Raw genomic sequence first — 26,751 nt, 5'->3', positions numbered from 1 at the left:
GGGAGCGGGCGGGGGGGAGCCGCCGGTTACGAGGTCCTTCCTGGAATCACTCTTCCGCTCGCTGAGAGACGACTTCCAAACGCTCAAGCAGGAGGTGGCGGGAGAGGTCCGTGAGATACGACGGGAAGTGGACGGCCTAGGTGACAGAGTGGCTACGGTGGAAGAAGCGGGCCACACCAGAGACGAGGAAATTACGCAACTACAGCAGGAGGTCATTCGTCTTCGGGAACAACAGCTGGACCTGCAGTCACACACGGAGGACCTCGAGAATCGTTCCAGGAGGAACAACATCCGTGTCCGAGGCATTCCGTCTCGGGAGGAGGGGGAGGACGTCGCATCGTACCTTGGGGACCTGTTCCGAGAGGTGTTGGGTGAGTCGGCTGACTTTCCCATCCGGATTGATAGGGCGCACCGAGTGGGCCTGCAACGCCGGACTTCGGCACCCCCTCCGGATATCTTGGCCTTCTTGCCGGATTATCCCCTGAAGGAGCGGATACTGCGGGAGGCCCGAAAGAGATCTTCCCTGGAATTCCGGGGCCATCGAGTGGCCCTTTATCAGGACCTGGCCGCGTCCACCCTCCAGAAGCGCGAAGCTTTTAAAATTGCGACCGACTTTCTTAGGGGTCATGGCACGCAGTACTCCTGGGGACACCCTTTCCGTCTCATCTTTCGTTGGAATGGCACCCTACATCAGCTGCGTTCCCTTCAGGATACCTGTGGGGTGCTAGGGATCACTGCTGCTGAGGACGGATCTCCCACGCCCCGCCAGAATCGTTTCACCAGAGATGGTTGGCAGACAGTCCCTGGCAGGCAGTCATCAGCTTCTTCGACAAGGCCGGACTCAACTGCGGCTGGGCTGGAGCAGGATGCTGAGGTGCGGGATGGGGCCGCTGATCCTACAATGACTGAGGTGGCTCTGACAGCTTGAATGAACTCCGGGGGGAGATCGACATCGCACCTATGGATATGCAGGTTTGGGGGTCTAGGGGGGGCGGGGGGCACGGAGAGGTGCGTGGTGGCTGGACGTCCACTGGTTTGACTTTCCGCAGGCTTGTCCGACGAGGACCGGACTGGGACACTGGGTTTGCGGGGCTTCTGGGAGGGGAGTGGGGGGGTGTTCGGGGTAGTTGTGCCAGTCCCAGTTGAGGGAAGGGACTGGGGTAGGGGGGGTGGTGGGGGTGGGACGGGGTCACTGGGAGAGTTTCGGAAGGGTTGGGGTTGGGGTAAGAGGGGGGATCCAGGAGTTGGCAGTGGGGAGGGGGGGTCGTCCAGTGCACAAGGGGGTATCTAGTTATCTTAGCAGTGTCCGTACTTTTTGGGTTGCTTCCGCTGAGCTATAGCGACTTTGGTCTGGCTTGTCTTCATGGTTTGCGTGTGAATTGGAGGGGCGAGGGGCGGTTGGTGTGATGCATTTTGAGGGCGGTGGGCTGGTGGATGGGTGGTATGCTCACTGGTTTACATGACACGGTTTGCTTCTCATGTCCCTGTGCGTTGCTTTGTGCTCTACTGCGCCCTGTGCCATGCTTGGCCTTTGTCCTCCCAATCTTGCTGACGGGGGATCCTGCTGCTTTCTGCTCCACTGTTGTCCATGCCTCCCACCACATGTAAGGTGGTGACCCTGAATGTTCGGGGTTTGAATAATCTTAGAGAACACACAGGCAGACATTTGTCTCCTGCAGGAGACGCACTTGCTATCGCAAGACACACACAGACTCAAGTCCCACAAGTTCCCTACACAATTCTTTTCCTCTTGCACCACTAAAACGGCCAGGGTGGCGATTCTGGTGGCACGCCACTTTAGGGGGGAAATTCTTCACAAATTCACTGAGCAAAAAGGTAGACTACTGGCTTACCGGTTTAGGATAGGGGGTCTCCTGTTTACGATCGGGTCCTTATACAGTCCCAATGAGCGGCAGGACCGCTTTTTGCAGGCGGCGATCGAAGAGGTCTCTGCTACTCAGGATAGGCATATCATACTCGGGGGGGACTTTAATATTGTCTTTGATTCCGCTCTAGATCGGTCGGCGCAGCGCTCCCCTCAGGTCGGGGAGCTCTCTGCGGACCGCAGAGCTCAACTCGCAGAGGTGGACCTCCTTGATTTATGGAGACAGCTACACCCGACTGACAGGGACTATTCGTATTTTTCCCACGCGCACAAGACGTATGCTCGGTTAGATTACCTTTTGGTTACCTCCCCGGTAAAGGCGCTGGCCTCGGGAGCGGAGATGGGGGTGATCTCCCTTTCGGACCATGCTCCTGTTGAGGTTCTGCTGAGTGTGCCTCCGACGGCCCCTCGTCCTCGGACGTGGCGCCTTCGTGACACGCTGTTGCACAGGAAGGAGTTTGTGGCTCGCATTGAGACAGTGATTAAAGAATTTCAGTCTCATAATGACAATACGGATACTAGTCGGGCTACACAATGGGCGGCCTTGAAGGCTGTTGTCCGAGGGGAATTCATGGCGATCTCTTCAGCAGATAATAAGGCACGGCAGGCCAAAAGAGAGGAGCTTACGGATCGGGTGAGAGAGCTGGAACAGATCCACCGCAGGACGGGGGCTCCCCGAATCTGGCGGCAGCTCAAGGAGGCCCGGAAGCTTCTAGCAGCCCTGGACCTTGACCGGGCTGAGTATGCGGCGTTGCGGCTGCGGCACACCTTTTACGCCGGTGGGGACCGGTGTGGCCGGTTATTGGCAAATAGGCTCCGAGTGGCGCGGCAATCCCAGCTTGTTAAAGAAATCGCTGACCCATCGGGGCGACTGGAGACTGATGACGCGCAGATAGCGGCTGTCTTCCGCAGGTTTTATGAAGACCTCTATTCGGGAGATCCCCCGAATGAGGAGGCCCTGGAGGCGTATTTGGGCTCGGTTGTCTTGCCTTCACTGGAACCGGTACAGGCGGACCACTTAGACAGAGACATCCGGGTTGAGGAGGTGATGTCCGCTATTGCCAGACTTAAACATGGTAAGGCACCGGGGCCGGATGGCTACATTGCACTATTTTACAAAACATTCTGCACGACGTTGGCTCCCATCCTGACGCGACTTTTCAACTCCTTTGCGGACCCTGGGGCCATTCCGCCTGATTTGCTTCGAGCCACCATCTCGGTAATCCCTAAGCCCGGTAAAGATCCGACACAGTGCGGATCGTATAGGCCGATCTCCCTTTTGGACATTGATCTGAAGTTGTATACGGGGATCCTAGCCGCTAGACTGGCTCTCCCCCTACCCGGTCTGGTCGACCCCGATCAAGCCGGTTTTGTCCCCGGACGGCAGACGGTGGACAATACGAAACGTGTAGTCCATTTGCTGGAAAAGGCTTCCCGGATTACTGGGGAACGGATGCTGTTGTCAGTGGATGCGGAGAAGGCATTTGACCGGGTCCACTGGCCTTACTTAGAACAAGTGCTGATTAAAGCTGGTATTGGAGAGAAATTCCGCTCTATGATCCTTAATTGTTACAATCGCCCGTCGCCGGTGGTCCGGGTCAACGGGTGTGCCTCGGTCTCTTTTGGTATTGAACGGGGCACCAGGCAGGGCTGTCTGCTCTCGCCCCTGCTTTTCGCGCTGTACATGGAGCCGTTGGCCCAGCGGATGCGGGATAACCCGATGGTGACTGGCATCCGAATGGGGGGCTTTGAACACGCTATTAGCCTCTACGCTGACGATGTTATTCTGACCATTGACCGGCCTCGCGTGGCTCTACCTGTGTGCATGGAGGAATTGGCCTCTTTTGGCACTGTGTCAGGGTTCAAGATGAACATGGGGAAGTCGGTGGCGCTGGATGTCTCACTCGAATCGGACACTAGGACGTATTTGCAGCAGCGGTTCCCTATGCTCTGGTCCTGGGAGCGGTGCCGTATCTGGGGATCCAGATTGCCCCTACCTTGCCGGCCATGGTGTCGGCGAACTACCGGATTCTAGGTGCCAAGATTAGGGAGGAGTTGGGCCTGTGGAACCGTGGCATTTTTTCCTGGCTTGGCAGGATAGCCGCTGTCAAGATGACGGTGTTGCCTCAGGTACTATACCTCTTTCGGGCCCTGCCGCTCCAACCGCCGGTAGGATGGATCTCGCAGCTCCAGGCGGACGTTTCTCGGTTTGTCTGGCAGGGTAAGAAACCTAGGATGCGTAGGGCCCTCTCACTGCTGGCCCCGGAAGCAGGTGGGTTGGGTATTCCTGACTTCCGCAAGTACTTTCAAGCTACTCAATTGCGCTACCTTGTAGAGTGGAGTAAATGGGAATCTGATAAGCATTGGCTCTTTCAGGATCAGTTGGTGGCTGGGAGACCCTTACAGGAGATCCCTTTCCTGCGCCGCCCGCACCGGCCTAAAAACCTCTACGCCTCCTTTGTCACGAGAGTGCCTCTGCGAGTGTGGGACGCTACTGGCGTTCTGCGCGGTCTTACCACGTTCCCGTCTCCGCTCACCCCACTGGTGGACAACCCGGACTTTACCCCGGGGATGGAAAAGGGGGCCTTTACGAGATGGCGTCAGGCGGGCTGTAGAGCCTTATGTCACCTGTATGGCCCGGAAGGGGTTCTCCCCTTCCCCCAACTCCGTCAAGAGTTTTCGCTTCCAGAGACGGAGCGACTTCACTATATGCAGGCTCGCCACTGGGCTCTTCAGCCACAGGTGAGGGGGACGGCCGACCGGCATTTTCTCCCCTATGAACATTGGCTCATGACGCGGACTTCGGATTCCAAACTGATCACTGATTTGTATAAACTACTGCAGCCGCCAGCGTCACACCTTTATCACCCTGGGAGGGAGCGATGGGAACGAGAATTGGGGAGGACACTAAGCCATAAAGAATGGGAACACATATCGTACAGAGCGAGGCACTCAGCTTACCACATGGGGCTCACAGATACACTAACTAAAGTTTCTACCTACTGGTATTACACACCTGAACGAGTGCGTGAGTTTGATCGTAGTAAGAATGATAAATGCTGGAGAGGATGTGGGCTCCGAGGTACTCTCACTCACATACTTTGGGACTGCCCGCTTCTGGAGCCTTACTGGAGGGAAGTGTTGGATGAAATTGATTCTAGCTTCGAAATTGAACTGCCCCGCTTCCCTGCTTATACTCTGTTGGGGCTTCCGAATGACCTAATGTATCCCCTTCGATCTCGCAGGGGTAGACAGATAGCGATAGCTCTAGGCTCCGCTGTCCAGAACATTTTAATACACTGGCACACGGCCACGATACCGTCCATCACTGGCTGGCTTCACAGACTATGGCACGTGTTGGGTATGGAGAAAATGTCTCTTACAGTGGCGGGTTATGTGGATCAGTTTAGAGAACTCTGGCAACCCTTTCACTCCCTGCTGCTTACTGAATTTCGGGAGCTCACCTGTCCCAAGTATCTCCGCCTTCTCAGGCTCCCGACCCCGGAGGGCTCTGCCCCATGATCTCCCTAAGGATTGGTTATCCTTGACACTGAGGCTCTGATGTGTGTCGCTATTAGGAACTGTGCACTGGACGAGGGGTGGGGAGGGGGGTGGGTGTAGGGTGGTTGGGAGTTAGGGGGGCTGTTGGGGGGGGGGGGTTTGTTGAAAAGTTCATGACACATTGAGGCGACATTTGTCTTCTGCTATTGAGCGATCGAAATTCACAGGATGTTACCTGTTGCTGCCGCTTTTGAAGTCTGGCTTTCCGCCTGCTATGTCTGTTGTATTATTTGTCTGTCCTTGTGTGTCGTGCTGAATAAAATACTTTAAACCTAAAAACCGACGAAGCATGGTCATACTTTTACACGTATTCTGAAGAAGCTATAGGCAAATTTCTCAATGCCCTGAGGCCTTCCAATCACCTTAGTGACCCTCTCCCCGCAAACGTGGTTAAAGATCTTACCCCTTTGCTACAACTTCTCTGGACCAAAATCATAAACAGTTCACTTCTACAAGGTTGCATCCCTGACTCCCTAAAAGTGGGGCAGGTATCTCCCATCCTTAAGAAACCCACAGCTGACCCCATGGACCTAAACAACTATCGCCCTATCTCCAATATTCCCACCCTGGCAAAACTTCTAGAAAAATGTGTTCACCATCAACTGACAAATCATATTGATCACTTCAACCTTCTCAACAAACACCAATCCGGCATCCGTGCAAACCACAGCACGGAATAAGCCATGACACACATCATTGATGATTCACTACAAATACTGGATCAAAACGAAGCATGCCTTCCAATCCTACTAGACCTCTCCTCAGCGTTCGATACAGTCAAACACGAGAACTTGATTGATCTTTAAAGCACAGAATGGGTCTATCAGGATAAGTGCTCAACTGGTTTACCTCTTTTCTGCAAAACCGGACTCAAAAATTCAAAGTCAACAATACCCTGTCCAAACCCATTCCAGTTACGCTAGGAGTCCCACAAAGTTCCTCGCTATCCCCTACACTCTTTAACTTATTCATGGAACCACTCACCGATCTGCTACAAGAGTCCAACGTGCAATTTCACATGTACGCTGACGATACCCAACTGTACTTCAAGATCAACACCCTTGACAACATTAATTTGCTTAACACCACTTTTAAGTCCACCCAAACATGGCTGGCAGAAAATCACCTCAAATTGAATGCTTTGAAAACCAAATTCATTCGAATGGCCCCACCCGCCAAAGTCCCATTAATGCACAATTGGATCCAACACCTTACAGCACTCAACGTTCAACCAACCATTGTGGATTCAGCGAAATCATTGGATATAACTCTGGACTGCAACCTCAACATGCAGAAACACATTAATAACGCAACGAAGGGAGCAAACTTTCAGATTAATAAACTAAGGAAGTTGAAACCCTTCCTACGTCCTAATGACTTCAAGATGGCGGTTCAAGCTCTAGTTCTACCGCGGCTGGAATATGGAAGTGTCTCACTATGCGGTCTCCCCAAAGCCACTACAGCTCCCCTAAGAGCCGCCACCAATGCGGATGCGAGACTCATCACTGGCTTGAAAAGAAGGTCCCACATCTCCCCTGACTTAAAATCTCTGAACTGGTTGCCATTTGAAGCCAGAATTCACCTGAAAATAGCTTGCATGACACACACTTCCTTACATCACAATGCTCCCAGCTATCTCACACAAAAATTCACTATATCCGGTGGGAATAGATCCACAAGAAGTGCGGAAAACCTCCTTTTGAAGCCACAAAAATTCAACAAGAAAAAAACTTACAAATGATCCTTCTCAGGAATGGCACCCAGGATATGGAATGCCCTTCCACCGGAAACAAGACTGAACCCCTCCACCTCATCCTTCAAGTTGGAAGTAAAAGGAACCCTTATGGCAAAATTCACCTAAACATATTCCCAGGTTTACATTACCGTGCTTCTTCAGCCTGCCCTCGCTCTGCACCTTACTGCTTTGCTGTTTGTATACTCAACGATTTGCTATATATATATATATATATATATATATATATATATATATATATATATATATATATATATATATTGCTCTAATTCTCCACGTCGCAAAGAATCTCCCACACTCACGGGAATTCCAATCTCCAAAGTTCGCTTTATTAAACAGACAAAAGACAGACGCCCTCGCGTTTCGGCACACAGCCTTTCTCGATGTCGGTAGCCACCCGACATCGGCATGTTCTTAAACTAATTCCCCACAATCAAGGAAGGACTACTGGCCAGCTGGAATTAACCAGCGCCATCTTAGAGTGGTGTGTTATCACTATTGATGTAATAATCTTTATACATGTTATAAGATCGTTAACCATGCGAACCACTCTTAAGTTAATACAAGTACATTGGGATGTGAGATATATATAATTAACAACCTCCTCACATATACAATTTTTGTATACTTAACCAAATCCCTTACTTGTTATTCAAACACAATTGAGCCGTGGATCGGCTATTATCCTTCCTACGATGTTATTCAAGTCTGTTTATCAAAGTGAATCAACCAATTTCATTTCCTTAATTCTATACATTCTATACATTAATATACTTTTTCACCATGTATATTTATCAACTACATTATTTCATTTTGTCATTATTACATTTTATCATTTCATTAAACAAGATCATGTTTTTACGTTTAGCTGACACATCTAGGTATATCTAATCACTCCTAGTTCAAATCAAATTTCATCTTTCAAGGAGTCACAAGTATATCAAAGACTGAAACCAAAGGAAAGGAAAGGAAAAGAAAAGAAAAGAAAAGCGGAAAAAGGAAGAATGCAGGAGGTAATCCATCCACAACAACTCTGAAATCTCAGTCCTATGTACACATATACAATTATATACATATATACATGTTGCGAGATGTACCAATTAAGTCTTTGCAATTTCATCAGCTGTATCAAACATTCATGAGCCAATATGAACCATCAGGTCTTCGCCACTATTCATACCCCATGGTGTTTTTGTATGAAGGTCTATGATGTACCTTGATTCAAGTCTGCGAAGTTTCTTCAATTTATCCCCTCCTCTTATATTGTCAGGAACTAAATCTAATCCATAGCACAACAACTGATTTCGGTCACTATGATGTAATTCTGCGAAATGTCTAGCGACCGGGTAGGCTTGATCCACCTTGTCAATTGCTCTCATGTGCTCTAGAATTCTGATTTTGAAAGGGTGCACTGTGCTGCCTATATACTTAAGGCCGCATGGACAGACAAGACAGTACACCACATATGGTGTGCTGCAAGTGATAAACTTGTTAATTTTCCTATATATATATATATATATATATATATCCACACACCAGTTCAAAGTTCCCCGGCCGTTTAGCGCTCGTCACGGGTGCGTATCCCTACGGCAGAACCACGCCATTACATATTCCACACTTCTTTCGTTTTCACAAAAGAATTTGGGCTCATACCTTCTGAATTTCCACAATCTGGTTTATTTCGATCTTTTTAGCATGAAAGCAGATGATCTATGCGTTTCGATGCTACAAGCATCTTGCTCACGATTGTGGAAATCCAGAAGGTGTGCGCCCAAATTATTTTGTGAAAACGAAAGAAGTGTGGAATATATATATATATATATATATATAGACTTTCTTATCCTTTTTTTACTACTATGACTCACCAGGCCGTTCCTGTTCTGCAGCATGTTGTTTTACTTAATGCTTTGTATTATGGTCTTGCATATCTGTTAATGTATGATATAACTAAACTCATCTACTGTAAAGCGCTCTGATACCCGCAAGGGTCTTGTCCGCGCTCAATAAAACTTTCAAAATAAATAAAATGCCGCCTTTGCGAGCCTCTACGGAACAATTACTGCTTTCAGCAACTGGTCCCCACTGGTTCTATCCCCCCCCCCCCACTTTGGGCGAGAGAACCGGCAGGAATAAACAAGTGAGGGAAAGAGGTATGACCTCTGCCAACTCCACCCATCAGGTGGGGGAGGCGAGGTGAAGCACAACCTCAAGTCCCCACCATCTTGAGGATGGGGGGACCCAGCCAACCAGGGACAGGCTCCTGCCCCCTTCAACTGGAGAGTGGCAGAATAGGGAGTATACCCACCCCAAGGAAGGGACCCATTGGTCCTTGCCCTTTACCTACCTGTAACACCCCAAAATTTAGTATTTAAGGGGCACTCTAGACCTTGTTTCTTCAGATCCAGAAACAACAAGAAAAGAAGATAAGAAGAAGGACCGAAGAGCCGTGCAGAACTAACAAGAGGACGACACCCACTGACTTGGCCCCAGCGCTACAGGCCTGTCTCCCCTCAAACCTGCTCCTGCGAAATCCGGTGTGTCCTGCAGCCAGCAACCTAAAAAACCCAGGAGGACCTGCCTGCCTTCACTTCAAAGACTGAATCTCTCGTGAACAACTGACTTGTTCAAACTGCAGCTTCTGGCTCCGGCTGGACACCACGAATCCAACCCACTCTGCACCCGCCGAACCCGGCCCGAGTTCGAGTGGAAAAACACCACGAGGAGGTCACACCGGCGATCCTGACCTGTGATCCGGCGACTCCTGACCTGCCTCAAACCTCCAAACGACACCTGCAGCCTCAATAGAGAGGATCCCCTCTACCACGACCAGAGCGGGTAAGACTTTCCGATGTCCCAAGGCACCCCTGCAACCGACGCCCCCCGGCCTTGTGTGCCCAAACCAACAGAGCCTAACTAACCCATGATATCCCAACTTACCCCTCGAAGTGGTGCTCGTCCCCGAGCCTGCAGTGTTTCTTTGTACCGGAGGTTCTCCATTGGAATCAACAGGGTACTCGACCTCAAAACAGCACCCTGCACCCAGCCGCCCTAATGCTTCTGAGGGTGCACCTTTGGTGCTAATTTGATCCCCTATTTACCCTGAGCTAAAGCCTAGGAGCTTTGCTCCCACAACCCTGTGGCCTGCTTGCCTGTAGCCACCAACCGGAAACCCCTTATCCTCCAAAGGATAACATTGGGCTCAACACTCTGAACCTGGCCACCCAAGTGGCGCTGAGGGTGCGACAACAGTGCATCACTGACCCTGGGGGACCCCTGAGTCTAACCCCAGAACCTTAACTCCCGCAGTCAATTACTTACCTGTGAACCGATAACCTGTTTTCCTCTATAGGATAACATGGACAATTTTGTTCCAAAACGTTTCTAAGTGTGGAGTTTTGAAATCTAAAGATATTCTTTAAAAATCATGCGAATGACCAAAACATAATTACTTCCCTGTTTACAGGAAATGTCCCAGTGCTGAATCTAGGTATCCAGCGCTGAGTTAGAAAAGTAACGTAAAAAGTAACTTACCTGTAATTCACTGAAAAAGCCTATTCATTACAATGTACTGTATTTGCTAAGTGTTGCAACCTACTGCCTTCCCTGTAAATCAAAACAAGTACAATTTCTATTGCATTTTCAAACTCGTCTACAATCAGCAACTTATTGCTAAAAAGTACTTATGCTTACCTGTGCCAGGCTTGCTTGGTTCTAAAATAAAACAACAGTTTAATTTTTTATACAAAAGCAATTGGCCTAGAGTTCAGTTCTTGAGTGTGTGAATTCATTTGCTGACTGAGTTTGTGCCTCAAATGCTTAAAATTGTCCTCGGATACTGCCTTACTGCTCAACTACTCTGCCACAAACAGAGAGTAAGGTTCTATCTAACTTTAACCTCTGCCTACCTTTGGGGACACTTGGACTCTATACGCACTATACCTCATTTTGGTGTAGTATATATAGAGCCAGTTTCTTACACCCTGTCCCTCATTTCACAGACCGATAGTGTTGCTGCGGAATCCATTGTCCTTTCAATAGTTTCGAAGAGTCTCTAAGACACATGATAGGATTGTCTGGGGGCCACCACAGTGTGTTTCTAGCTCCAGGGGGCCTCTTCATAGAGGCCAATAGTGTAGTCTGAAATGGAGAGCATATGTGTTGTGAGCTGTAGCCCAAAATAGATAGGGTTCTGTGCTCCGCCAAAAGGAAATAAATAAATACATTTGTATTAGCCCGCATTTTGTGTTAACTTTTCGACGTCATTGAGTCCCAGTATGTCAGCACATGAGGCCAAGAGGGACAATGTGGATAAAGAGCGAGGCTGTGGTCCTGTTCAATCAAGTGTCGGGTCCCTTAGCCCATTAAAATCCCCTCTGATTATTGTGAGGTCCAGAGAAGCTGCAAGGAGTGCTCCACTGAGTTGTATGTCTGTGGGTCTGCAGGGCATACCTTGAGCATGGGACCAGATGCGACCTCCACAATGTGCCCATCAGCCATATAACATGACCCTTGGGGTCATGGTTGACTCGGTTCTCTTCAAGTGGAGTCTAGCCTGGATCCGAATGGCTATGCTTGGTGATCTGCGGTTGGAATCCCGAGTGATAGACTTGAAGCTGTGTCGCAGGAGACTGCTACAATGGAGGAAGAGGATGCCCAGCCTTGTCAGTTTGCCCACCATAGGTTGACCTCGTGTTTTATTTTGTTGAGGAGTACGTTCAGTTTCTAGTTTGGGCAGCAGAGTGGTGTGGCCCTTCTAAAGGAGCTGTCCCCTGCTGTGTGGGACATTCTGCACTATGTGTGGTGTGGTGAAGTGTCTGTCGGATTACGCTATGTAAACTTAGTGTGATAACATAAATGCCAAAAACTGCATCCCTATCCCCATCCTCCTCCCTCCACCCCAACTTCCAACGATGAAGTACCTGTCAGACTGAACTAGGGCCTATGCCCTCTTCCAAGGCATGAGTACCTATTGCAATTCGTCAGGGCCCTCTCAACTGTTCTTCAACCACCGAAAACAAACATAACCTGTCATAAAGGAAACATGTAGCCCTATGAAAGCGTATTGTGGGGCAGATCCTTTTCAGATGGGGGCTCTGCGCTCTTCTGTTCAGACACTCTTTTGAAGCCCCCATGTGTGATGGGGTGCCTCTGTCTGTTGCAGTTCTCGGTCTTGTTGTCGCCAATGCATGATCCTTTGGCTCTTGAACCTGTTTTGGCAGGGTACATTGTGGTCCTGCTCTAGTCACTGGTTGGGCATGGGGGTTGATCAATCCTGTTCCGGGCTTTAATCTGGTGGTGACATTATACTGTTCGACCCTTAGAGGCGGAGCATTCGTATGCATCCTTAAGGATAAGTCTGCCAGGCAGTGATGCTACTCCTCCCCCTCACTGCCTTTCGAGGCAGCACTGTCTGCCACTGTCCTCCCTCGTTCTCTCTCTGGAGGCAGGGCAACCATTCCTCAATCCAGGCCCATGCATCCTCCGTATCGAATATGTGGGTTTTACATTGGAAGGTGGCTTTGAGCTGGTGGGGTATAGGAGCATGTATGTGACGTGCATTGCTCTAATTTTGGTTTTGACTGACGCTAACTGTTCCCACTGTTGTACTCTTATTGTGTAATGTGGAAAGATCCTAACATTGTTAGATTGGAGTATGACTTGCTGTAAGGTGCAGATGGTCTAAACGAGGGCATCTCTGTCTAGGTAGCCAAGCATCCGTAGGATCACGGGTTGAGGTGGTGCTCCCGGTGAAGCCTCTGAATGAGTGTGCTCATTCAATTCTGAAACATGGTGAAAGATCTTATACAGACCCCCAGGATCTGAACCAGTTGAGGAAGATGGCCTCTAGACAGGTCCCCTCTGGTCCCTCTGTTAATCCAACCAGACACAGGTTGTTGTGGCAGGATCTGCCCTCCTTGTCATCCGTCCTCCTTTCCAGGCCCCATGCCACCTCTCGGAGCCTTGTGAAGTCCTTTTTGAAGGCTCTGAGGTAATCTTCTACAAATCAAATGCACGTTTCCACCTCTGTCGTTCGATACACCACTTTGCAGAAATCCTGAGATTGCACTATGACCTCTGATCTGACCCCCTCGATTCTATGCCTTGGAGTAGTTTAGAATGTGGCAAGGTTTGATCAGTGAGGTCATCTGTGGCATGGGTGTAATTTCTGCTGGTGCATGCTGCCCCCCTCCCACCCACATGAAGCTGTCTATCTTTCCCTGCCAGGGCCTCGTGTATGCTGTTCTTTCCCCATGTTGTCTGGGGAGGGGGTTCCTGGCGGTGTAAGGTTTCCAGGGCTCTGGCTGACGAGCGTAAATGCACAGTGTGGCGTGTGCAGGGCGCGGGGTGTGCCCACTTCTTGCTGAGGTGTTGGTCCACCTCACCTCAAGGGGCATTTGTAGTAACGGATTATGATGTAGGGATGAGGGATCATCCCCAAACCCCCATATTCAGCACCTCTTTATTGGGGGGGTCTCTGCATCCGGGGGAATGTGCAGTCACGCAATGCTCCTTATAGCCTTTGCCAGGGGCTGAAGAACCTGCTGGGCCTCCTATATGTCAATGCTTAAGTCTTTGAACCCCATAGTCAGGGTACTGGTGGTATTTTGTCTGTAAGGGGGTCATCTCTGCCGACATTGTGGCTGTTGCTGTGGTGCGGGGTCCCCCTCTGCTGCTTGCTGTATCCTTTGCGGCCAACCACGTTCCGAGTCCTGTAAACACAAATAGCACCGGACACCTAGCATGTGAGACAACCAGACACTTAAAGGATCCGAGTTCTCCTTACGTGCGCCATATTATATTTGATAATAAACTGCTCTAGTTCTTGACTTCTTTCCCCAATGAAGGCCTTCTCACAAATGCCCTTTTAGCCTCTGAACAAACGCTGTCCCTTCAATGCTCCTTCAGGCAGCGGTGTACCACAATCCTGTTTTCCCTCTCCAGTTTATTCTTCAACTGTAGATTCTCTGGAGGGGGGGGGGGGGGGGGGGGGGGGCACACGCGCACAGCCGCCCCATAGTCCTTCACCCAGGCCACGTCACATCCCGGGCCCTCCTTGCACTCTGCCTTAGCCTTGCCTCTCACCTGCTGCAGCTCCCAGCACCAGGCCTTTCTTCCCATATCATCTCCGGTTTCCTCGTTGGGAGGAGACAGAGCGCTGGCAAGGAGCCGCCTCTTCGTCTGGGCGCTCCAGTGTCAGTTCTTGCAGCTCAGCCACTCGGACTCCCCGCTATGGCGTCAGCCTGCAATATGACCTGGAGCAGCCCCACCACGTTCCCACATTATTAATCTCGGCCACCACACACACTGCATGGCTCCTGGGGATACCTGTGCTTGTTGCTGCTCTGCAGTGTCGCGGGTGGCAGCAACCTGTAGGATTATTCAAGGATAGAAGTGGCCATGATGTGGAGCACTAGAAGAGTGCATCAGCCATTTAGCTGCTTAGCCATGTCCCCCCATATTTAGTACCGTTTTTGCTCCTTTTTGATTTAGTAACTTTGAAAGAGCAGTTTGCAAACAGCAATGGGCTTACTCTTTTGTAGGTTTGTGCCAGTCTCTCCATAAAACCTGTCTTAACCCTCCCTGAACCACTCCTTATTCCTCTCTAAATCCCTCCAAGTTAATAGTAATTATGCTTTTTTCCAGCCACTTACTCTGGTTTCTCCCACATTCAAAATATCGTAAATAACCGTGGGCAATGAACATCGCTCCGCGGAGATTTGTTAACTACGCATTCTGTTAAAAACACGTAATTCAGGCAAAAACTCTGTTTCTCCATGTAGCGGAGTCAGCTACTAAATTGCACCCACAAATGCTTTGATGAAGCAACTTTACATGCTAAAAAGCATACAACCAATTCACAAAAGTGAACTTTGAAAATGAAAAATATATGGCAATGAGAGAGATGATGATTTTGGGGTCCCCGCCTAACCTAGGGGGAGGACCAAGCAGATGCCTTGAACACAAAGCGCATATCATGCTGAACGGTTCAGTGGTGGTCCCATCCTCTTAGGACCACCCCAAGCACAGTTATGGGAAAAAATACAATCCCAGCCAAAGGCCCTGCAAAGCATTATGGGATGAAATTAGCAGGGGGCAGTGAATATTATAGTATCAAATATCAAAAGAATTCTACAAAGAGCTGCAGTCCAACTAGTCGTTACTAGGTGTCTCTCACAAGTCAAATGCAAAAGCATTGAAAGCATTGAAATTATTACATCCAGCTGCAGTTCAACTAGTCGTTGCTAGGTGTCCCTCCAGTCAAATGCTTTTGCATTTGACTCATGAGGGACACCTAGTAACGACTAGTGGAACTGCAGCTTCATGAAAAGGGTTTCAATGCTTTTGCATTTGACTCGCGAGGGACACCTAGAAACAAGTAGCGGAACTGCCGCTTGATGTAGTAATTTCAATGCTTTTTCTAGCAGGATACATACATAGTTCCTCTCCTTGGCAGAAACAGCTACTGCAGGCCAACCCCAGACAGCACATAGCAAAGGGGCAATACTTCTCGAGACAGCACACAGCAAAGGGGCAATACTTCTCCTCCAGCTTCTTCCAGCTCTTCTCCATGGCAGAGGGTCCTCTTGAATTCCTAAAAGGAATCTAAAGTCAGTTTATTTTGTTTTCTGGTGTCAGGGCACAATGCTCATGTGTAGTGGAGCCAAAGCTCTTTCTATGTATACATTAATCAAATGTGTAATAGATCACTGCCAACTGCAATATAAAGTCAGACAGAAAAACTGTACAAGCATTGACATAGCCTATAGGTCTCGCCTTTCGGACCTTAAAAGTGTTTAGCCATGCAACAGTTAATGTTGTTGCAGTAAGGATATTGTGCTGCATAACTAAATACTTATAAGGTCCCAAAGGCGAGACCTATTGGCTACGCCAATGCTTGTTAGAATTGATGGTGCTGAGCACTGGCAGGACCCGGCCAACTTAAGGCCCTGGCGGTACACCCACACTGTTGGAGGCGCATTAGACCAACGTCTAGATACGCTCATATTACTTCCTTTGAAAACAAGCACTTTGAAGCTGCATTAAATTCACACATCTTTTCCACTTAATTCTCAAAGCTGTGGGTATGTTTCGTCACAGCCACGCCTCGAATGATGACAGGCGAGACAGAACAAAAATAAGTTCACAAATTAGAGATGGGCCGATACGGTAGGCTGCACACGATGCCAAGGTGTTCTCCTCAAGTGACTGAATCATGCTTCATCGGCTCTGTGTCAGAACTCAGAGAGTAAACATAGGCCCTCTCTTGCGGACACACTCCAAAGCACATGAGAGACGGGGACACGTACGGCGTCCTGCTTCCAGTGCAGCGTAAAGGGAACAGGTCTTGCAGTATCAGGCGCCAGCTGCGCTCTGCGCATGTCAATACTCGGCAAGGCAGAGGCGCTCAGTTTAAAGAGCTTCCGGCCAAACACTAGAGGTTTTATAAGTAATAACAAAGTTAAAAACACAAACATATAAAAGTATCCCAGCAATAGCAAACAACAACCAATGTTGGGCCTGCATTAAGATTTCTTGGCTGAACACCCCACCCACCCCTGACAGTAAATGATTTATAAACAGATCAGTGGTGTTGCGTAAAATGACGTGTCCTTCTACAGAACTTTGTAAGAGGCCCCTAAAGGCGCCATATTTCACAGATATTATTAGGCCGTCGGTTGGGGGGAGGGTGGCTGGAGACTGCCTCCCTCAGCCCAACCACAGGGGCTGTTAGGTTTATTGTGTTTAAAAGTGGTCCCACAACCCATTGTCTTAATCCCTTTCCCTCCAGAGTGATTTATGATGATGTACAGCGTTTTCAGCCCCTCCGAAATTTCATCCCCTCGGAGTGGGGAAGGAGGCAGTGTTTTGCTGAGCTGCAAAATTCTTGCGAAAGTTTTCCGCTGCTCCCCAGCGGTTGTTGCAGACACGCTGGGTGCTCGAAGCTGAGGTATCCTTATAACTCTGGGACGGGGTCCAGCGTGAAGGGAGGACGGAGTTGAGGCAAGCGAAGAAACGCGTGTTAGCGGAGAAGGGAGAAACATTCCGCAGTCACTCCGCTGCCCGGACTTTGCTCGGTCTGGGACAGACATTAATCCGGGTGCCTTGGTCAGACAAAGGAGCGAAGAAGGCGACGGGATGAAACGATGGACCATGGGCTGTGAAAAAAGGCACATTTAAAAACAGCTGACTTTTCAGAGGAGGGGAGATGGATGTCTAACTGGCAGCAAAACACGGTTCAGTAAAGGTAAACAGAGAGTTATAGTAAAGCCAATGGTACATGTTTATCAATTCCCCCACATGTTAGGATGACAACGTGTCCGCACAGTGGAATGTTTACATCACAGAGAACCAGTGGGAAACAAGCGCGTCCCAAAAACGAAAACAGGTTTGCACTAGAGCTTATCTTTATGGGGCCATGTGTTTCAAACACATGGCCCTATAAGATAAGAATCCTTTTGCGACACCAGTAAGTCAAGTGAGCCAGTCCAAGTGGGACAGCTCAAAGAGAGAAAACTTTTTTGAAAGAAAGTGTTCTTTCCCAATGGCTGACCACCGTTTAGCCTAAACGGTGACGTCGGCCAATGGGAAAGAGGAGCGGGGCTTAAAGCCCGCTAGTGAATCTCCCTCAATCTCATTAGATCTTTCCAGCAAGACTGCGCATGTGCAGCCATCGCAGGCTTCGACCTAAAAAATAAGGAAAGTAAACATGGATTTGGTGTGCAGTATTGTGGGTGAAGTTGGTGATCATGACCAAAGCTGGCCTATTTCAGAGGTTTTTATAAAGTAACTTAACAATATATTGTATTAGTTTACACACATGCACGCACAAGCACACAGGTACAGTTGTCAGTCTGCTACTTTGCAAGGATTTGTCAGGTAAATATTCAAATACATATCCTTTTTTTTTAAAAACATTTTATTGTGCTCATTATACAGCACAAGCAGAGACAGTTCACAGGTATTGACCGTTACATTAAAAAGTTGATACAATATATTGAAAGCTATCACTGCACATAATAAATGTAGATGAAAATACATTTGTACCCATTTCGTTGCCATATAAGTTCTAGGTTTCCATGCCCCACTTGGTGGATTGCTCATGATGTGTTTACTATCCGTTCATTAGTCAATTAAGTCCGGTTCTGAGACTTCGGGTGGAGGGGCACATATATTACCCCGATAAGTGTTCCACTTTCCCCATACTCGTGTCCATTTTTGGTGGCATCCCCTATTTATAAAAAATGCCTTTTCCGCACCCATGGCGCTATCAAGGTCACAACACCAATGTCGATGGGAGGGCAACGTTGGGGCTCTCCCAGTGTTGTGCGATATTTCTTTTGGCTATTATGAATTTATGATACTGAGAGTTGCCCAATCCTGTGCTGCGTGGTTGAGATCAGTGGGTTCCCACACATTAAGCAGGCATCTCCGAGGTTCTGGGGGGACGTCAAACCCGCATACCTGGGTAATCGTAGCCATGACCTCCCTCCAATATTGTGCAATGTGAGGACAATCCCATATTGTATGATAAAAGGTATCCGTGAGCCCACACCCTCTCAAGCAAAGTGCAGTGGCTGCCCTCCCTATTTTGTGTAGAGTACTTCTCGTGAAGTATGTTCTGTATGAGCTGTACAAGTTTTAACCTGGAAGGGGTCACTACCTCTCGTGGGGATGTCAGCGCCTCCTGCCGATCCTGCTCGTCCATCTCCCCCCAACTCCGCCTGCCATCTCTCCTTTAAGGTTCAAGTGGGATCCTTCTAGTTGTTGAGCAAGTTTCGATACGTCAGTGAGATTGCCTTTTTAGTTAGTGATTTCAATTACATATTCAATTGTTTATAGAACATTTGATATGTGCAAAATCCCGGCCGATGCATAGCACAATAAATGTTGAGTGTTTGCTGCTGGAGTTGAGTTAGGTTGATTATGTTTTCCGTTATTTTTTTCAGTTGAAAACATCACTGGGCAAAGGCAGAGCCTTTCTGCGCTATTCCTTAGTCCACCAGCGATTGGCTGATACATTGCAGCAATGCTTCATGAACACCAAAGTGACCAGGTAATTACCATAATATTTATTGTGCTTCTCTCATCACAATCTGAGAAACTCTGTAGTAGGTTATGAACCACGGTGTTACATTCACTGTAGAGCCTTGCATTTGTAGAGTGTCTTTTTTGTTTTACAGTATTTGATTTGTATTTTAGACAAGGCACCTTGCAGTTGCTACAGAAATCATGGCTAGAGAAACCTAGGCTGCTACACTGCTGATTGATCAAGCTTTAAAGGCTCACTTATAGAATGTTTTAAGGCCTCTGGTATTTTTGTATCAGAGCCTTAAATGTTTGGGAAGTAAGATACATTCATAGTTTATTGAAAGTAACAGGTTCTGGGGTGGTTAAAACAGTGAGCTGTGGTGGCCTAGAATGTTTAATTCTAGGAAGAACTACAATGCCAAAGGTTTACTGAAAAGAGATACTAGATTATGATAAAAATATAGAGGCTAGCACCTAAACTACCTCACACACACCTGAGCTGTTATTGTTTTTGTCCTCATTCACCTCAGACTCCTATATCTACTACCCAGACCCTTATTTTAAATTATTATTATTATTTTGAATTTATAAAACGCCTGGTTACACTGTACTAGTGTGTCCCCGCGCTGTAAAAAACGGCAAAGCCAGAGCAACTCTGCTGCTGTTACTTTCCACCCACCCAGAACCTAGCAGTGCCCAGAAGTGCGCGTCTCTCTCAAATTGCCTGATTACTAACTGAACTCAGCTGCAACTCTACTTGGTTATGATGTGTTGGAATGTAGTGCTTTGAGAGGTTAGTTGGATTTGTATGACAATTGCAACCATGAGCTGAAGGGTGGAGGCTTCGGTACATGGATGGGAAATAAAGGTTGCTTAAATCATCCAAACTTGGAGATTTTGTTGTAACACTAAGCAAAGCGTTCCCTACAGGTATCCACATGCTAATTTTATGAGTGTGTGGATACTTTAGGGAATATCCTTGTTCTGGTTAAAAGCAGTTATTCACCCATTCTGGAGCACCAAAACATCATTCTTAAGCTTTCATTCTCCACTTCATTCTCCATAGTATGTGTCACTCTTCCCCAAACTTAGACGTTCGCTTCTTCTTTCTGTTGATAGTCTGGCAAAAATAACACAATTAAGCCATTGTTGCCATCCTTACTCAAAGTCTTGCCTTTCTTTTTAACTTCTTGTGCACTCTGTTCATTATCCTTTAACTTACTTCTCCCCAAAACATTCCTTCTTTTCTTTTCTGCCTATCCAAAGTTTAAAAAAGGATGCACCAGAAGGGACAGTGCTATCCTCTGTACCGGTATTAAAATCCAGATTCTCCTTTCAGTATGCCTTTGAGAATTATCCTTGTGTGACAAGACCAGAGGCAAGCATTATGCATGCTCTAATTCCTTTAATGCTGTCTGTTCCACATGTTCACCTGGCTTTAAATAATCATATGCAAAAACTCCTGCATTTGACTAACCTGCTGCCTTTAATTTATCCTCAGTTATTCCCTCATTCCAAAAACCTTGCTCAGCATGGAACCTCTCAAAGAAGGAGCCATAAATCTACTCATATCCGCAACAGAAGTCTGCCTCACTATTTTCACCCACCTCATAATTGTTGCCGATGTTTCCTTTCTTTATGGTTTCATAAAAGAAACTAACAATCATGCCTCACTTTCCGGTCTAAATTCCAAAATTCTTCTCTCCTTATCCTGCAAATAATTGACCACACACAACTTTTCAAAGAAATCAAAACAAGGGTAAAAATACTTTCACTCATAGTCTTCATTCTCCTTCAAACCTCTAATCATTTTACATCTGGACCATAAATCCTGCTATCCACCTCCAGAGCACATGCATTTGAAACTTCTGTTTCAAGAAAATAAACTTGTTACTTGGCCACCTCTGCAACATACTAAACACGGCTTCTTCATCTCCTATAGAGCGACACTTAAACCATGGTGGCCTTATCATCTTCACCACTGTGCACAAACACTTCAGTCACTCGAGTTCCCTTCCCATTAGGAATTACCTCCGGCGGTGTTCACTCTGGGGGCCCCATGTGGGCCCCCGGAGTGAAAGCCAAAGGGGGGTGGCACACGGGGTGTACTGTGCTACCCCCCTGTATTTGCATAATCAAAGCGGCGGCCACTGTGGCGGGCACATCCTAATGGTGCGTGCGGGACCCCGGCCCTTCGGGCGGGCGGTCCCGATTCCGATAGGAAATCGGGACCGCCATCCTAATGGGGCCCTAATTGTGTATCTCTGTCCGAGAGAGTTACACTTCAAAATGCATGCCCAATTGCAAGTAAGCTAAATGGAAATTCTGGGAGGCTACCTCTCAAGCAAAGGCCACTCAATCCTCAAAATATAATCAAACTAAGTCCAATTTATAGATCCTTCTCGCACTCACTAGGGTTCGAAATCCAGCGAGAGCGTACTCAAAGTTGTGAAACTCTGCTAGGCATCAAGGGATAAATCCTCTCAGGCGATGCATCAAGTGAGTCAGTATTCTGCGCCCAGCTCCACTTATCTAGATCCTGCCCCCTTACGGCGAATACAGAACAGATAGTGAGACTGCGGTGGCAGGATAGTAGAGACCTTGATGTCAAGAGGAATTTCACCAAGACAAACCTGGCCTGATCATACCATTATGTGCCATAAATCTAACCGTATATCCACTAGACCCAGAGACTTTTTAGTTGTATGCTACTGCTGCCAGCAGAATTAATTCAGTCAGTATTGTTAAACGAAAGTCAAACTGAGGAGGATCTGAAATAAATTGTTCTAAATTTGGGTGTTGGTCTAAAACTTAAACAGATCCTTTCAGTTGTAATTCAGATGTGTTATCAGTAAAGTGACAAAGGTTGCTACATTTTCTGGAGCCTTGGCAATAAAAGGTGTTAAATATCTCTGAGTGAACTCTGCCCTGGGGCAGTTTTTGTGGGGGGGGGGGGCGCAGTGCGTGTGGCTTTGCGTTCTTGTTTCCTCTCCACCTATTGTGGGGGTCTGGCGACCTCTGATATCCTCTCCTACTATCAGGCCTCCCACCTTTTGGTATTGAACGAGTGGTGGTATGGCGACAGGGGTGACCCGGCGTATGCCATGGAACGCTACTTGATGGGCTCCCATATGCTACACACCATCCTTTACACAGCATCACTGCGGAGTGCGCTGCTGGCGGCCACTCGGGTGGTGTTTCGTATCTGGCGGCAGGCTTTGCGCCAGATGGGGTGGTGGAATACCCTGACGGCCCCCCTGTGGCACAATGGTCGGATTCCCGGCCTGGCATCGCTACAGGTCTTTAGGGGATGGGACAACATAGGAATTTTGACACTGGGGGAAGTACTGCAGGGCACAACACTTAAGTCCCTTCAGGATCTTAGGGAGGAATTTGGTATGCCTCGGTCCCAGTTTTTTAGGTACCTCCAATTTCGCCATACATTATCCCCCAGCCTGGAGGGGTTGGAGTCCCTCCCTGAATTTAGCCCGCTGGAGGTGAAGGTGTTCATGGGGGACTTGGAGACAAAGAAAATATCCCGCATCTACCAAACACTAGTCACGCACAATTCCCCTATGATGCAGAGGCTCCGGGAGCAAAGGGAGGAAGATGTGGGTGAGTTGGGGGAGGAGGACTGGAGGGAGGCTCTGGCTGTACCCAGGGGTACCGCCATAGCCATGCATCTCCGCCTAATCCAATTTAAATACTTGCATTGAGTCTACTTTACCAGGGTTCTGCTCTGGCGGGCGGGGCTGAATGCCTCACCGGGCTGCCTCCGCTGCAATAGTGAGGAAGGGACGTTCATGCACACAGTCTGGAGTTGTGGATCTCTTGATCGGTTTTTGAGGGGGGTCTTGGCTTGTCTGTCTGAGGTGTTGGGATGGGTGTTCCCGTGTACGCCTCAGTTTGCCCTGCTACATGTAATGGACGGGGTGGGGGGCAATCTCTATAAAATGCACTTGATGTTACTAGGACTTACAACAGATAAAAGAGACATTGCTAAAGGGTGGAAGGACCCACCGGCCCCGTCGGTGACTGTTTGTAAGAAGGGGCTAGATTTTGGTATGGGGCTGAAGCAGCCGATATTCGTGGCCAGGGGGTGCCCGCGGAAACATTATAAAATTTGGAAGTGCTGGGCAGATTATAGGGGCCTGTGGCTTGAACCCCCGGTGGAGTAGGAGGATCTTCCCCGGGAGGGGTGATGGGGCAGGTGGTTCAGAGTGGAGAGTCATGGGGCTAGGGAGGCCGGTGTGCTTATTCCTGTTTTATTTTTTGTGCTGTATACTGATCGATATGAGTGGGTTGGGCCTGGTTGTGGCTGTGCGACTTGGCGGGGTGGTAGTTGGGGTGGGAGCGAGGAGTTTGGGGGATGGGGCTTGGGGTGGGAGAAGGGGGAGGGGGATTGTTTAAAGGGGGTTTGGTTCCTCACTCGCTAATTTATGCGTGTAAAGTGAAAAGTCGATTGCCTTTGATACTGACATGTTTGCGATCTGCAGTCGTCCCTGGGATGCAGGGCCCTGCATAAACTGTGCAGTCTGACAATAAAATCTGTTTTAAAAAAAATATATCTCTTTGAGGAGCCTAAATATTTTGCCCTCTCAACTAAATCTTGAATATTGTTACTTATCTCTAGCATCCCCCCACTACACTCACAGTGCCCAGAATATCACACACAGATAAGCAGGTAAACATATCTACATGCAAATATCCCAACACTAATTGATTACAATTGTTAGCATGGATGAAGCCCTCTGATGTGAACATGCTAACCTGGACATTGCACCACCCTTCTTGGAAATTTAAAGCAATGTGACATCATGTCAGCAGCATGTTAAACAGCTACCTAGAAGCTTGTATTATTTAATAGGGCTCTGTTACACTGGAAAGACATCAGGGCACATCCCACCCATGTGGATCAAATTGGTTTTAAGAGGAACTAGAACAGGATTTTGTATTGTTCCAGGTTATATTTGCTGGATACAGAAGTAGTTGGAGACTGCTTTTATGTGTCCCAACTACAATAAGAGCGTGTGTAAGATTGCTCTCTATTAACGGTAAATATATGTTTTTTGTTTGTTATCACATGGCTTACATGATCATTGGTGTCTACGGAGGCCATTGCCTGCTTTACATGGTAGGTTTTGGGGATATAAGGTTGAAAAGACAGCAAGTTTCTCTATCACTTGTCATAGATTACTTCACTATACTGCCAACACTATTCCGTTTTTCAAATTTACATCTTCTTTTTCAGTGCACACTAATCCCCTGAATTGGGTTGATTATGTTCCCGAAATATGGAACAAATTTTAATAATTTTACTCCTTAGGTGTGGTGATGGGTGAATTTATAATAGTGTGTTTTTCGCACCAATGTATAATTTTGTTTTGTTTGTTGTAGCCCTCATGAAGTCAATGGTTGCTACACCAATAAAACGAAACGTGTTGTCTGCAGAAATTGTACTAATTGCTGGATGTATGAGAAGACCAGAATAAGAAAAATAAAGAAAATATTGAAACCATTGGAACTATGATATCTTATATCTCGATGCTCGGGAGAATTACTATTTGGAGCATTGCTTCCTTGTGTTGGAGTGTGGTGGCCATTTCGTCTCCTTTGAGCACTGTACATAAGAATTGTTAGGGAAATACATGTTTGCGCAGACATATGGCATAGCCACTATTGTTCATTATATTGTATTATGTCCATGTTCAACGTTATAATTACAATGCACCCTGCACATTTCTGTACTTAGGGCCTACCTTTAGAGGTGACCTATATATAATAAACAAGCATTGACATAGTCAATAGGTCTTGCCTTTGGGACCTTCTAAGTGTTTAGCTATGCACCTGCCCTCACAAAGTGATTAAAAGGGACTAAGCCCTGCCCACTCTGCCGATACCACCATCCTGGAAGAGGGGCCGCCTGGGCGGCGGAAGAATTGTTCTACGAAAAACATTGATACTGGGTGGAGGCTGCACAAGCAACACAGGCAGGATGTGAAGCATCAGTGTCTAGCGTCTGTGACTGGTGATCACACCTGCATAGTCAGTCACACACAGACCAGTGTGATGGTGCAGTGGGCCGAGCACCTGCGGCTGAGACCTGTGCGTAACTCGTAGGCTATTGCTTTTGATTTCCACAGGGCCAACTAAGCCTTTCAATCTCCCAAGTTCGATAAACATGATAACCTATTTTGGCAATAGCTATGACTTAACAGCTAAGGCATGATAAAAGTGTTGGAGTCTGTGTTTTAAGAATGGTAAGCATTGCGGCCACTGGCCAATGGGGTAGGTGTTCCTGCATGAAAGATCAATATTGGCTTATGGAAATGTCACGCCCCCATCCTACAGTGAGCTGTGATTTCGACAGAAACGCTAGGTACTCAGAAGCATGAGGACGGAAACATCCCGAATGAGCCAAGAGGCCCGGGCACGGCCAACAAGAAGCGAGGGAATGTCTGGACACTTCTGAGGCGGATGAGATGGTATCGGTCCCGGATGAGTGTTGGAAAGTGCATAAGGAGGGCCTTCTATGGACGTCCGGAGTCAGCCAAAATATCTGCCATGGAAAAATGTGTCCCGCCATTAAAGCCTCGCTTCGAGACACTGTCATGGCAGGAGACCCCCTTACACCCGCTGTGTGACCCATAATGTAGAAAATATGGAAGGAGTCAAAAAGGATAGTATAAAAGCATCCATTAAATATAATTAAATATAATTGTAAAAAAAAATCCCTGTGCACTGAACTGTTAAGTAGGACAAGATGTGGTAAATGAGATGGCGCTTGTTAGTGAAAAGACCATATCCATAGAAGGACAATCTTTGTCCCAAGAGGTTAATGTTCTGAAGACAAGATGAAAAAAATTAAGTAAAAAAGGGGGAAAAGTGACGGCGGGTGAGAGGCCAGGGAGGGGGTGGAACAAATGGGCCTGGAGTTTAGCATGGTGGAAGGAAACGAAGTGCACAGAAAACAAGTAGCACAACACAAGAATAAAAGTTAAGCAAAGCATGATGAAAGGGGCAGCCGCCATAATTACAGACCAGAATAAAAGTTAAGCAAAGCATGATGAAAGGCGCAGCCGCATAATTACAGATAAAGCTCTGCTTGACACAACAAGACCGGGAGTGGTGCCCACACGCGTGCGCTGCAAGGAATTTATAGAATGCAGCTGGCACACTGCGGGCCGCTGCTCTCTCCCGAGACCCCTAGGCCTTTGGGAGTGAAAGTGTTGAGGAAAGACGGGACGTGCACCCATCTTTGGCCATTTGCGTGCTTTCATTATTGAAAGCCACACTCAAAGGCCAATGGTATGTGTGGGAGGAGGCAGACCCACACGGAGAAGTCTCTTGGAAATCTGAAGTGATTCCAAGGTGCCCTCTCCTAGGCAGCGAATGCGCGCTGCGCTAGGTGAGACCTAAAAAGGGAGTTTAAGCCTTGGCAAGGGTGCTACTTTGCCAAATCGAATTGGCAGTTTAAAACTGCTAACAGGCTGCAATGGCAGCCTTTAGACATGTTTTAACG

The 26,751-nt window shown here is 47.8% G+C and overlaps 1 protein-coding gene across 6 annotated transcripts in view; it reads left to right on the top strand.

The window, feature by feature from the left end:
* The window catches only part of FYCO1 (FYVE and coiled-coil domain autophagy adaptor 1), a 917,765-nt gene that overhangs the window by 293,949 nt on the left and 597,065 nt on the right, over positions 1–26,751 (top strand). For all 6 annotated transcript variants that reach the window (XM_086964932.1, XM_086964931.1, XM_086964930.1 and 3 more), the window contains exon 5: positions 19,148–19,254. In XM_086964932.1, coding sequence (XP_086821058.1) covers positions 19,148–19,254 — 107 coding nt within the window. The remainder of the gene's footprint in view (positions 1–19,147; positions 19,255–26,751) is intronic.

Source organism: Lissotriton vulgaris, chromosome 4_1 (genome assembly GCF_964263255.1).
Source record: "Lissotriton vulgaris chromosome 4_1, aLisVul1.2, whole genome shotgun sequence".
In the NCBI taxonomy this organism is placed as follows: domain Eukaryota; kingdom Metazoa; phylum Chordata; class Amphibia; order Caudata; family Salamandridae; genus Lissotriton; species Lissotriton vulgaris.
Note: the sequence above shows the minus strand (reverse complement) of the source record. Positions and strands in the feature narration are given on the sequence as shown.